General features: G+C 32.8%; 8 protein-coding genes across 8 annotated transcripts; 4 read left to right on the top strand and 4 right to left on the bottom strand.

Moving 5' to 3' along the window:
* Positions 1 to 1,184: 1,184 nt before the first annotated feature.
* Positions 1,185 to 1,580, top strand: EIN_186160 (hypothetical protein; the record flags this gene model as incomplete). Its single annotated transcript, XM_004260922.1, has 1 exon — positions 1,185 to 1,580. The coding sequence occupies one exon, from the start codon at positions 1,185 to 1,187 to the stop codon at positions 1,578 to 1,580; it is 396 nt and encodes a 131-aa protein (XP_004260970.1).
* Positions 1,581 to 1,859: 279 nt separating this feature from the next.
* On the top strand, positions 1,860 to 3,002 carry EIN_186150 (hypothetical protein; the record flags this gene model as incomplete). Its single annotated transcript, XM_004260921.1, has 1 exon — positions 1,860 to 3,002. One exon carries the CDS (start codon positions 1,860 to 1,862, stop codon positions 3,000 to 3,002), a length of 1,143 nt encoding a protein of 380 aa, XP_004260969.1.
* Positions 3,003 to 3,473: 471 nt separating this feature from the next.
* On the top strand, positions 3,474 to 4,160 carry EIN_186140 (hypothetical protein; the record flags this gene model as incomplete). The annotated part of the gene is made up of 1 exon (XM_004260920.1): positions 3,474 to 4,160. One exon carries the CDS (start codon positions 3,474 to 3,476, stop codon positions 4,158 to 4,160), a length of 687 nt encoding a protein of 228 aa, XP_004260968.1.
* Positions 4,161 to 4,312: 152 nt separating this feature from the next.
* EIN_186130 (cation transporter, putative) lies at positions 4,313 to 5,855 on the bottom strand (the record flags this gene model as incomplete). The annotated part of the gene is made up of 2 exons (XM_004260919.1): positions 4,313 to 4,583; positions 4,699 to 5,855. 2 exons carry the CDS (start codon positions 5,853 to 5,855, stop codon positions 4,313 to 4,315), a joined length of 1,428 nt encoding a protein of 475 aa, XP_004260967.1.
* A 497-nt stretch (positions 5,856 to 6,352) lies between these two features.
* EIN_186120 (hypothetical protein) lies at positions 6,353 to 8,719 on the bottom strand (the record flags this gene model as incomplete). The annotated part of the gene is made up of 1 exon (XM_004260918.1): positions 6,353 to 8,719. The coding sequence occupies one exon, from the start codon at positions 8,717 to 8,719 to the stop codon at positions 6,353 to 6,355; it is 2,367 nt and encodes a 788-aa protein (XP_004260966.1).
* Positions 8,720 to 9,178: 459 nt separating this feature from the next.
* Positions 9,179 to 9,586, bottom strand: EIN_186110 (hypothetical protein; the record flags this gene model as incomplete). The annotated part of the gene is made up of 1 exon (XM_004260917.1): positions 9,179 to 9,586. The coding sequence occupies one exon, from the start codon at positions 9,584 to 9,586 to the stop codon at positions 9,179 to 9,181; it is 408 nt and encodes a 135-aa protein (XP_004260965.1).
* A 400-nt stretch (positions 9,587 to 9,986) lies between these two features.
* On the bottom strand, positions 9,987 to 11,372 carry EIN_186100 (sam/hd domain protein, putative; the record flags this gene model as incomplete). The annotated part of the gene is made up of 1 exon (XM_004260916.1): positions 9,987 to 11,372. The coding sequence occupies one exon, from the start codon at positions 11,370 to 11,372 to the stop codon at positions 9,987 to 9,989; it is 1,386 nt and encodes a 461-aa protein (XP_004260964.1).
* Positions 11,373 to 11,638: 266 nt separating this feature from the next.
* EIN_186090 (hypothetical protein) lies at positions 11,639 to 12,757 on the top strand (the record flags this gene model as incomplete). The annotated part of the gene is made up of 1 exon (XM_004260915.1): positions 11,639 to 12,757. The coding sequence occupies one exon, from the start codon at positions 11,639 to 11,641 to the stop codon at positions 12,755 to 12,757; it is 1,119 nt and encodes a 372-aa protein (XP_004260963.1).
* Between the last annotated feature and the right edge of the window lie 691 nt (positions 12,758 to 13,448).

Raw genomic sequence — 13,448 nt, 5'->3', positions numbered from 1 at the left:
GTTATTTGGAAATGCCGAATATTTTTATTCGATTTTTGTGAAATGACCCTGCAAATAAATCGAATAGAAGCTATACTGTATAGTAAGTAATTATAAATTTACTATAAAATATTTTTTCAAGACAGGTTTTTCCAAACGCGACAGCTTTTTCGCATGACTGTAATTTTAAATGAATTTATTTAATATAATACTTGTGTTTTGTTTTGAACACAATCAAAACATGGATTGTAACATAAACTTTATGCTACAATCCATGTTTTATACTTAATGTATTTATAATGAAAATGTGAAAGTAATGAAATATACAATTTAATTGTAATGATCATTTTGTTATGTTGATAACGTTCTTTGTGGATAGTGGCTTGACGCCCATTAATTAAGAACATAACATTTTTTGTTGCTTCATTATTTTTATTAGTGAAATCGTCCAAACATAATTCTATTGTTTGATACATCAGCTTTCAACTCTGACGTATTTTTAACATAGTTAGAAATACATCCAAAACGATGTAACATAACTTGTTTTTAAAGAAAAAACCACAAACAACATTTTTGTTTTGCTCAACAACTGTGGCACTTCTTCCACCATTTAAGAACAAGACACTTTTGTTTCAAATTAAACTTGTTTTTGCAAAAAATTTTGTCACAACATTCTTTTAAAAAAAAATTGGAACAAACAATGAATAATAAATGTTGTTGCAAAATTATTGTCATCTTTACATTTTTTATATTATCAATAATAATAGTATTTTTAATTAATAATTTCTTACTAAAACAACAATTAAATTATGATACTTTTTAACTAATAAATTAATTATTAAATATAATTTAATTATTAATCAATAAACTAAATGTATAGTATTTTTTAAATTAATATATAATTGAACCATAAATATAAATAAAAAAACTTCCAATTAATTTTTTTTCGTTCATGAGTCAAGCTTCATAAATTAAACCCTAAAAAAATTTCGAAACTTACCTTAAAACATTGAGACTGTTTGCTAATAAACCGGGAAATTTCTTTGAATTAAAACAATCAAACTTATATACTAAAAACCCTCGAATAGCCTGTCTGAATGAGCGACACAACATACAAAATCACAGAAGTATTTCCCGAGAAGAAGAAACGCCGCAACTTTGGCAAGCAAGTCAATTGGGTTGAAGAGACTTCTGTTGGTGTACAGATGTTTAAGCAGTTTGGTTTTGATGGGAGTTTGGCACCCACCGACGGCATCAATATGGAGTTTGAAGAAGGTCGTGCCGGAATTGGAGCTTCCAAAGTTCCATCAAAACCAGCTGAGCACAGTCTTATGGACGTTTTAAAGAAAGTTAAGTCGGTTTCCCCTGCCATTATTGCGGAACTTAAGAATGAGCAAGTCAATGAGTCTCCTCTCGACGTCAAAACAAAGGAAAAGGACATCAAAAAAGACAACAACAAGAAGGCCAACAAAGAGAAAAAACCAAAGAAAGACAAAGACACTACCGAGGTGAAAATTGTTTTGCCAAAAGGGTTTAAAACGCCAAGACAACAAGCGAAGTTTGCTTCGCGATCACCTACTGAGTTAGCTGGTGTCTTCTGATTGTGGTTAATTTGTTGTGTTACTTGTATAGTTTTATTTTGTAATATTTTATAATACTATATTATAAAATGAACTAACACAAAAGACAAAGCCCATACCGTAATTTTTTAATACAAAATAAGACTGATTAAAGTTTTCAAAGGTATAAAATAGTCTCATTTCGATGTACTTTATTAAAGAATAAATGATATTGGTCTTGGGGTTTTATTACCAATTGAACAATTTAAAAAATACAAGACAATAATTGTGAACCATAAGAACTCTGAACTTAAATTGTGTATGGAGGGGAAAAACGAGGAATACCTTGAGAAGTTACTGAATGATTACATCAAGTCTGGGTGGTTCATTAATGAGGGTTTTGTATCTTCCATATTTTCAATATTAAAAAATAAGAAAGAGACGCTGGATGAGTTTATACAAAAACGAGGGTTTTACTGGAAAAGTGTTGAGTGTCACACAGAGGGGCAGTTAACCAATTTACAAGAGGTTACTGCCCAACACAACACGTTACTTAAAGCGCTTCGAGGGGTTAGAAGAGAGTTAGTATTTGTGTGTGATGAATACGGAAGGTCATTAAGGTGTGTTTCACCCCAAAAGGGTTTGCAGACGAAAAGCATCAATCCATTAACAGACACACTTGTTTCAAGGGGATGTGGTAATTCAACGATGTTTTATTGTATGAGTGGTGATGGGGTGTGTTTATCTCCATTGATAGTTGGTGACACCGAATACTTAAAGGAAGTTAGATTAGTGTTGGGGGATAAGGTCACGTTGTTACAAAACGAGAACTTTCAATTTACAAGTTCAGGGATGTGTAAGTGGATTGTGAACGTTATTATCAAACACATTAAGAACAAGCGCAAAGAGTTCAAAGACAACTTAAAAGCAGTCATTTTGTTTCCCGAATATTACAAAAACCCATTCACTATTGTGCCTGACCTAAAGAAAGAAAATATCGAAACAATAGGGGTCGAAAAACTGGCACAAGACTTCACACCTTTTGATAACATCGGAACTCTTCTCGACTCCATCGTCATCTCGAGGTGGACGGACGATCAAAAATTGAACGTGTTTATTGCAGCAAGTGAATTCTTAGAGTTGGACGCACCACTTTCAAAAAGTTGCTTTGAAGGGATTTACAAAGACGACATTTCAAATGAATTTATTTCAAATAGTGCCTTTGAAAGTAAGGTTTTGAGTGGACGAGACTTACAAAAACGGATAGATCCAAATATTGTGAAGATGTGGGAACGTGAGGGGTTCATTTATAACATTAACAAACTCAAATCTCCACTGAATTTAATCGTCTTCCACATTATATCAACTCAGCAATTCATGCTATGTAAAAGTGTTAAAGAGCAAATACTCTTCTTCTTATGTAATTACCCCACACTTGTGAAATTCTTTAAGTCCGAAAAGTAATTGATTGATTTTTTTATAGTTGAAATATAATTTTATTTACTATTGTATTTGAGCTAATAAAGTTTCACACAAAAACAAAATTGTAAGGACAATTTTGTTTTTGGAAAGGATGAAAGAAAACAATTTAATACAAATAGTATTTTTATTTAAAAATCAATTTGTTTCTTAAACTAAAAATATAATATGATAATAATATTTTTTTTTATAAAATAATTATAATAATTCAAAACTTTCTTTATAATAAACTTCAGTATCGATTGACAAGATTTACATCAAATTAATTCACAAAATAAGAATTTTTAATCAAAACTATACTCAACTATAAATATAACCATATAATTATTATATTTAAAAATACACCACCATATCTTGATTAATTTATAGTAAAATAGATAGTAAAAAAAACAAAATAAAATTCAATTGTCACAATGAAAAAAAAAAGAAACGACCTGAAATAAAAATAAAAAAAACATGGAGCAAGTGCTCGTTGACCCTCAATTCAACCAACAAAAAGCACTTTCGTTCATTAAGGCTTTTGTTTCATCTTTACCTGAGATACACAACGTCACCAAGGGAAAGGTCTACGATATTTTGCAGAGTAAAACCGTCTCTGAATTTATGGTGAAATGGTCGCCAGTGATGTGGACTTATCTCCGCGACGAGAACGTTTCCGAAGAAAATAAACTCCGGTTCATGTTATATATTGCGCCACTGAAAAACGATAGCTCAAAAGAGGGTATGTTATCACTTGTCCGTTTCTCGACGGAAGAGTCCGTGAGACTACTCACACAAATCATTGAGAGAAATTCGAGAATTGCAGTCGACGATAATTACTTTATCAAACTTCAAAAGGACGAAAAGCTATGTAAATGTTTCAACGAGTTTATGACCCAACTCAATCGAATGGACAAAATACAGAAGACGCCCGTATGGAAATTGGTCGACCCATTTTACTTTGCTGATGCAGAGGAAAACAAAAGGATACGGAAAGCAGCTTTGAGGAGTGAAATTGTATCAAGACTTGAATTTGCAGACCAGAGTACACTCCAACAGATATTCAAAATGAACGGGGGGTCATCGTCAAATTGGGATGTTACACTTCATTTGGATATTCTTGAAATATCACAACTCAAAGAAATACTCATGGTGCTCGGGTGAGTAAATGTTCCTTCAAATAGAACACAGACTGTTTTGAAATAACAAGAAAATAGTACAACTTCATTTATTATTGTTTTGTATTTGGTTACTTCGCAAATCATGATAGAAATGCATTTAAATTGTATTACGAAGTGGATTAATAACACATGGAATTAGTCGGAGTGGGTTTTGTAGTAATCGGGCGGATACAGTTGTGAAGGAAACCCTCTAACACGGCCAAGAAGCATGACTACTATGATTGATATTTTTCCTATATTACTTAAACCACCACTAAAAGAATACGGTTTGTTCTGATACCCTAATGAATACCCGACTGTGCCAAACGCACTTGTCACTTCAAACAAAACAGTCAAAGCGGTGTGTTCTTCGGGTTTTTCCATCGCAACAACTGCCATCACAAATATAGTAAAAAAGAAGACGATCCTTCTCATAAATTTGTTCTATATAATAATGCACTTAATTTCTTAATCAATACAAGTATTAAGAGAAGGGTAGAATGACTAAGATGGAACAAATGAAAAATTCATAAAGAACAAACATTGCATGTGAAAAAATAATATCAGAGAAGTATGATATCATCGTCTGTAAATTACTTTTATTTGGGAAGTACCCTGCCTGTATAGAAACTTGTTTATCACGATAGTCTCTGATCATCTGTATTGGGTACGAACCAACAAACATTGTGAAAATGTAGATGATATTCACTATGTCATGAAGTTCTGCAAACGACGAGACAAACTGGAACCCAGCTGTTCGAGTGACTCCAGCCTGCGCAAGTCCTAACACCAAAACATAGTCCACCTGGCAGTCTCTGTTAAGCAAGACAAAGAACATTGTTTGGACAAATAAGAGTAAGAAGAATATCACAAGTAATAACTTCGTTTGTGTCGAAGAGAAAAGATATGCAGATATCCTTGTAGGCGATTTCAGTATATACAAGTACGGAAGGTTTTTCGTTAAAATTTTCATATTGCGAGGTTCGGTGAGTCTGTGGAGCACAAAGATTGTGTATCGAATTCCAATTGGAATTCCACAGTTGCCAAGAATTGAAAGAATTGTGATGGATATGACAATTACATAATCCGAAGAAATTTGAAGGTGTGGAGAGTTGATCGACAGTCCTGCATTGTTCCACGCCGATACTGTAATAAAGTACGAAAAGAAAAATGGCGACGTTTTGTCCTTAGTTAATACATCGTAAGTGTTTTTGTTGCAATAGCAATCGATAAAAATGATCATAAAAACGATGAATTGACATACAAGTGTGTACATCACTGCAATGATACAAAAGAGTTTCACAGCTCCCAATTCGACAGAGTAGTTGTACTTATATGGCGATGTCTCTGATGTTATTATATCGATTTGAATGACATCATCTTTCTCGTCAGTCGAAGTGTATTCTTCACACTCAGTAGTCTCCTCGGATGGTGGAATAATTTGTTTCAAACGATAGTATCGAATAAAGCTTGGAATACAAACACTCGCAAAGGCAACTCCACATATTGTTATACAAATTGACACGATAAATTGACTTGATGTCTTCATAAAATATACATCGTTGGTGGAAAGTCCAGTCCCTGTCCCGCCAGAGACACACAAAAATATTGCGTCGATGAATGAGACTTGACTATAGTCCAACTCAATGTAGTGAATGCAAATTCCACCGATGACAGTGACGAGTATTACATAAACCATTGTTAATGAGTAATATGAAGTAAACTGACTCAGAAACCACTGGGAAATAAATTTGAGCTTCTGTTTAAAAAGTCCCACATTGATATACATATATCGTATGATCACAAGTTCGTACACTTTAAAAAACCCTTATAAATTTCTTCAAAATATTCCATTTATTTAGGTAATAATATAACGTATTTGCCACTCCAATTATTTATTTGCTTTAAACTACGACACTTTCCCAAAGTTTCAGAAATAAAAGAAGTAGTTTTAAAATGTTATTAATTAAAGGCAAAAGTAGTCTACACCTTTTAGTCTTTTTCTGTTTTAATGTTGTAAAAAGACTAAATATGCATTTATATTACTATTTTATTGTATAGTAATTTAATTTAAACTATTGTTTATTAACTATTTTTGTAATAATTGATTGAACACTTATATGAATTAGATTACATTTATTGGCTCTTAGGTTTTTCATATATAATGTGATAAACATAAATAATATAAACAGTGACTTAATCGGACCATTGAACTATGATGAGTTTGGAAATCTCGAATGTTGGACTTCCAGTGAAAAACAAATGTTTTTCGTCTGGGATGTTCGCATAATTCAAGGCAAACTTTTTGGTTAATTCACACCTCCCAAACCGTTTGACTTTGATGAATCTTTTCACTCCAAACACCATCATCTGGTGGTTGCTCGGCCACACACAAAATGTTTTACCGGGGCGTTTTAAGTAAAATCTTCTCGGCTGGTCTCCTGTATTGTTTCTCAATGAGAACACAAAGAACCCATTATCCTTTGTAAGATATTTGTACTTCTTTTTGTGGGCGCTTGGTATTGGACTTTTATTAAAGGACCCAAATATATGACCTTTAGTTGACACTATAATAATCATCAGATTCTCTTTTAGATTCATTGCAGCATTTACATTAGCAGACGTTATATTATTAGAAAGAATGCTTTCATCAAACAGAACATTGAACCTTCTCAGTCCAATCCACAGTCTAAAGTTCTCTAAAAACCTCAACACGATTGTCTCTCCACTTGCATTCAAAAAGTTTTTGGTCTCTAGTTCGTACTCCTCTTTGATTCTCATTTCGTTCTGTGATTTTTCAAGCTCAAGTTGCTTTTTCTCCTCCTCACGCTTCCTCAATTCTTCCATACTAATCTCTCGACATATATTTCTTTTCACGTAATTTGTGGGGTCTTCAATTTCTTGCTCCACTATACATTTTTCAACGACTTCACTTGGTGTTTCAGTAACTGGACTTAATACCTTCTTCTTTGAAATTTCTTCTCTGATGCTGGCTGACATGGTTTCAGGTTTGGGTGGTTCGACTGTGATAACTTCCTCTTCTTGAATTTGCAATGGCTGAGTTGGAATCACTGTTTCACACACTTTTGAAACATTACTGTTATTCACTTTATGTGACTTGATGTTCTCCATTTTGTCCTCTTGTTTGTTTGTCTCATTTTCAGAATTAATTTGTGACTGGAAGTGAAAGTTCTTTTCACAAATGGTAGCAGAGCTTTGATAAAAAAAGGTTTCTTCATTTCGAGGCGTAAACACGGCGGGAGTCTCGGGTCGTTGTTCTTTATGGAGTGATGGATTTCTTTTTAATATTATTTTGTCTCTTCTTGCTAGAGTCGTCCTTGGGGTTTCAGAACCTGAAGCACTTTCACTTCCTGTGAATCTACTAAGCTTTGGGCGCTTCTCTTTCATTTCATCTTCTTTGACTTCTTGTGGAAGAGTAGAGAGGGATTTCTGCTGGCAAATTTGAATTGGACATTGAATTTCTAAATTTGGATCAAAAAACAATTTCTTGTCTTCCTTTTTATCATCTTTTTGTTCTTCGCTCTTTGTTAGTCGTTTTTCGGTTTGTGAACTGGGACTCTCAGACTCAATTACTTCCGAAGAAATTATATTAAGTTTATTTAAATCGAGTGGTGGGACAAATGGACGTTCTAATGATTTTTTAGTTTTTAATTGAAATTCTTTATTCACAAGAAGCTCTTTGGTGTATATAGGTTGTTCTCTTAAACTATAACGTTTTTCTTCAACTGGTTTTGTGTTAAGCATTAAACTTTTCCGAGTCACTCGTTCTTTTTTACTAGTAAGAAGGTAATAAACATATTTGTTTTTATTGGATTGTAATTCTGTTGATGATGTTATTAAACTTTTTTCAATTTTGACGGTTTCAATTTCTTTTACTGTTATGTCTTCTTTTTGTTGTTCTGAATTATTCTCTTTGTATTGAACGATATTTTGAACTTCTTTTAAATCAAAGTTTCTTTCTTTCAACTCCTCTAACCTTTCTCGATGTTCAAAAATACTTCTTGCAAACATCATAGTAGTCAGTTCATCAAGTCCAATTTGATTCAATTCGGAAAACAGTTTGAGTATTCCCAATTTATTCAATACTTTTAGAGGTTCATCCTCTCCTCCAATTGACTTTACTATCATTCCATCTCTCCAATCAAATAGATAATTTGTAATCTTTTTGTTCGTTATTTGTTCAAGCCAAGTCACCACTTCATTCATTTCATTTCTCCTCAATTTCATGTTTGATTTGACAATAACTGTGAACAAAGAAAGAAGCATTTTTTCATCTTTGGTGATTATGTCATTCTCATCACAGTCGTTTTCGATTCCAAGTGTTTTTAAAAAATCAATGCAGACGTTTGCGGCTTCTATTTGATGGAAAGGAGTTTTTAATTTCTTTGGATATTGCAAATGGCACTTTTTGTTATAGACATTTTCAAGAAAATGAATGAGACGAACGCCGTCCAAATCCTTGAAAGATTTGATTTTCACATCGGACTTTGTATTGAAAAATTCGACCATTGCATTGGTTTGAAGTGTTTTCCACATTGACATCTTTATAAAGACAATAAATCAGTTTTTCTTCTTTTTTATTTTGCTTCAAATTTTGACTTCAAAAAGTTTATTCTTGACAATTTTAGAAAAAAAAACTTTGTTTCAAATAATTAGTACCCAAAACTTCAAAAAGAAACCGCACTCACCCACATTATTAAATATTTTGAAGACAAAGAAATACCAGATTAACTTTTAAATAATTACTACAATAAAAAGATCAACCAGAGTTTAAAAAAAGAATAGAAAAAACATTAATGTTTTTATAAAAAACTTTTGACTTTTTTCGTTTTATTTTTGGCTTAAATACTCTCAAAACAATTATTTAAATCCTATTCTTTTTAGTTGTTATCTTCTATTTGTTTCTGGGTTATCCAACTGTGTTAAGGATAACTAATAAAACAATAATTGTAAATCCACAATTCGAATTATAAAACTTTAATCAAACTATTAACAATTAAATTACAACAAAGCTTCGTGTTCTTTTAGCAACAATTTTATAACTTCATTGAATGATTTGACCTTTCTCTCTTTTTGAATCGTTTTTAACCTTTCAAGGACTTTCCCGTTGACTCGGATTTTGGGGTACTTTTGGTCTGGAGTTTTTTCGTCTGTTATTGTATTAGCCTTCATAATTGTTGTTTCACTTTTGGCCTTTCTTGGCTTCTTTTCATTTTTCTGCTTCTCCTTCCCTTTTTCTTTTCTTTCTTTCTTGATCATCTCCTTTTTTTCTTCTGAACTTCCAGTTTTATTGACAACATCTTCAAAAGTCTCTTTAAGTGGAAACTTTGTCTGTAAATTGTTCATAGAAATGAAATTAAAGGAATCGACAACAAATGGGTGAGCTGGGTACTGGTTGAAACTGTGCATTTCTTATATTTAAAAGTTGGTATCCGTTTATAAACCACTTGTTTCCAAACCGCCTTGTAGTCTTCTTTCTTTTCTTTCTTTCGCAGCTTTCCATTAAAGAAAAGAGAGCCGATCAAAGAAAAAGATCCAAACAGACAGACTTTTTAAATTCCATTTTCCATATTTTTTAGGGAAATAACTGGAATGAAAATCTTTTTATTTAGCTCAATAGAATTATTCTTTTTCTATTGAGAATAATTTGAATCACAAAAAAGACCGAATTCGCTATATTTAGAAAAACATTTTGATGTTCCAAATAATTTTCAACTGATTGTTTGGAACAAAATAGTTTTTACAATTTCGAGTGTGTTTTCAAAAATCCATAGAAATCGTATTACAATTGTAAAACATAAAAAACGAGTTACTCAAACAACGCAGACCCCGAAAGTTGCCTTTCAGTCACAAACCGTTTAACAGCATATCGGACCTCGTCGATCTTTTCTGGGCTTCTAGTATACACTCTTCGACAGAACGTCTCACTTTCTTTTGGATATAATATCGACGGCTTGTGTGTGATGATCTCGCCATTCTCTTTTACAAAGTTGATTTTCTCCCAGTTATCTTTTGGAGCGACTGTGATTCGTAAATCGTCAACAATGATGTCTTCTTCCTTCAAATTCTTTCCATAGTCGACGATAGTCTTTGGTGACAATTCTGATAACAACGCTTTGTTTTCTGCTGTTTGGCCCAACGAATCTACAAGGGGGTAGAACTCCGCTCGGTCGAGTTTACCAACCAATTCTTTCGCTTTATTCAATCCAACCAATTTCGACGATCTTATGATGTTCAAGATCGAATCGTCAAGTTGAATGAAACTGTCCAAATCGTCTGGGCCGCTTTTCAGTATCGGGACATACGGATACGCCTCGATCAATATATCACATATGAGCAATTCAACGGCTGTTATGTTCTTGTTCGTGTACACATCTTTGTACATCAGATATCTTTGCGTAAACAAGTCTTCAATGTCACTTCTGCATTGCGAGGAAAAGCATATTTGTCCGTCATGGATGACCCCTCCCTCCACTATTTTGTCCACAGTAAATCGTAAAGGTCGGTGCAAGTGGTATGCATCTCTTCTTAAATAATCAAGTCGATCCACATCAATTCCATTACTACAATTACTCACTATTTGTTTCAACCATAACCGTTCAGTCTTTTCTTCCTTGACATCGTTGACTGAATGCGTGATCAATTCACCTATTTCTTTGACTTCTTCGTCACTGACATTAAAATCTCCTTTCTCTCGTAACTCGCTAACTATCTTCTCAAACAATTTGACTGACTGAACTTCATGACAAAATTTGATGCCATTGGTTTTCATGGTGCGCTCATACAAATGACTAAATGGGCCATGTCCAAGATCGTGGCACAACCCAGCTATTTCTACCATTTTCTTATCCGCTTCGGTGACTAAATCCTCTTTACTAACTGCGTGATTGGCAACGACTTGCTTCATGTTCAAATTTAATACCATCTTCTGGGCTAACTCGGCAACACCCAAAGAGTGCTCAAATCGCATATGAGTGGCTGATGGAAATACAAACTGCGCGCTGCCCAATTGCGCGACGCGGCGGAGTCGTTGAAAGGTGGGGGTTTTGACAATCTGTTCACTTTCATCAGAAAGTGATGTGACATTACAGAAATTACCAGAAAAGAGTGCCGCAGAACGACTGCGAATTAAAAGGGGAGAAACGGTGTCATCTTCACGCCTTCGCTTTGGACTTCCCTCGAAAGCTGAAGACATTTATGACTTTTCAGTTCATAAAATCCTAGCATTGCTGGAAATTAAAAGCCAATAGAATTATTGTCTGAACAAATTCAATATATATGGTTTATTTATACTATATTATATAATACGTTGCTTATAAATAGAACTATTTGTCTTTTCAACAGAAAATTATTAAATAATAATAATTTGTTGGTACAGTTTTTAGTGATTGTTGAAGGAAACTATAATTATCTACTAGTATAATTTAAATATAGTTTATCTTTGAAGAACTATATAAAGTAATGAGAAAACTAGACAACTACTCTATCTTGATTGTAAGCCAATACTTTAAGACAACAGAAGACTTCATCAACATTATTTGTGTGTGCAAAAAGTTTGAAGAAACCACACTGAAGTATAGATACAACCCAATTGAATTAAAAGTGAATCAAAGACTTTTCCCCAAGCTTGAGACGTGGTGCATTTACAACATACAACGCAAGTTAGAAGTCCCAAATACCATTGGATTGGCTAGAATCTGTTTTCCTGCAACGCCAAGTCATAAAAAAGAAGTATTGTCTGTCATAAAAAATGCAAAGTTTGTATATAATACGAACGCGCCTTCAACGGGAAGTATGCCAAACATGAAAAATCTCAATATGTTGTCATTTCATAGTCTTTCGAAGCTTGTGCTTCAAGACGTTGTTATTCCACCACAAATTATTAAATTTGAAAGTTGTTGCTTTGAGTCGAATAGAAGTATTCAACATGTGACACTCCTTGCGTCGGTTACAGTGTTACCACAATCAACGTTTAATGACTGTATGTCTCTACAACAAGTAGTACTCCCAAACTATATTCTCTCCATCGGGGATAAGTGCTTTTCGAACTGCCCAACACTTGTCGACATCAACATCCCAACTAATTTAAGATCTATCGGAAAAAGCGCATTCCGAAAGTGCAAAAACCTCCAAAATTTGCTGTTACCAAGTTCGCTCACAATCATCAACGATTTTGCTTTCTCATTGTGCACTTCTTTGAAAGACATACAGTTACAGGGGGATATGGCTGTGATCAAAAATTCATCATTTTTCATGTGCAAATCGATCACTTCAATGCAAATTCCATCTTCTATTACTTTAATAGAAAACGAGGCATTCAGAGGATGTTCTAGTCTCACTTCAATTAACTTAGAAAGAGTTGTTTCTATTGGGAGAAAGGCATTTTCTGAGTGTAACAGCTTGAGTGAAATATATTTTCCTCGCGCTCTTTTATCAATCGGGGAATCAGGGTTCTCACATTGTTACAACTTGTCAAAACTTCTTTGTGAATCAACTCATATTGATATGGGAAGGTTTTGTTTCTATGAAACAAAGATAAAAGTCGACTCGTCTTTTTTGGCTGTGTTTCATTCTTGTTAGTTATTCATTTTTAATTAATAAAACGGTATATCTATATTTAATGTAAATTTTACTAAAATTATAGTAAAATTCCTTTTGTTTTAATTTTACTAATTTGTTAGCTTCATTTTAGTTTATAATAGATTCCTTACCAATGTATATTATAGCCTATTAACTATTTAAAATATTTTTTTTGTTTTTATAAACTGAATTTATAAAAATAAACAAAATGTGCTAAATTGTAATAATAAAGGACAGTTAGTTTGACTTTTTACTTTTTGATTTTATTCTATTACTATAGTATATTAATTGTATTTAAATTGTTAAAATTTAGTATAAATATTTATATTAAATTCAAATAGATTAAATATCAATTTTTTACCAAATCTGCATTTATGGTAACAAAATCATTTAATCTTTGAAGTTCTAATGGACGAGAAAAAAAGGAGGGGTAATTAAAAACTATTTATATGGTAATAAAATAGCAAATTATAAAGTTTGTTACCCAAAATTATATCAATTAATATAAAAATAGTTTCATGTACGTGTGAATTTTTCAAAAAAAAAGATATACAGATTATTATATACCAACATATTGGGATATATGGGTTGTTGTATTATTTACAACAATCTAAATCAAAGTTATTAATAACTTAATGAATATAGTTAAAAGGTTAAAGAATGTTTAATTGGGGTGGGAAGTAAGTGTGGT

Source organism: Entamoeba invadens, assembly GCF_000330505.1.
Source record: "Entamoeba invadens IP1 unplaced genomic scaffold scaff_1105074725183, whole genome shotgun sequence".
NCBI lineage: Eukaryota > Evosea > Mastigamoebida > Endamoebidae > Entamoeba > Entamoeba invadens.
The sequence above is the reverse complement of the archived record's forward strand: the minus strand, read 5'-3'. Positions and strand labels throughout refer to the sequence as shown.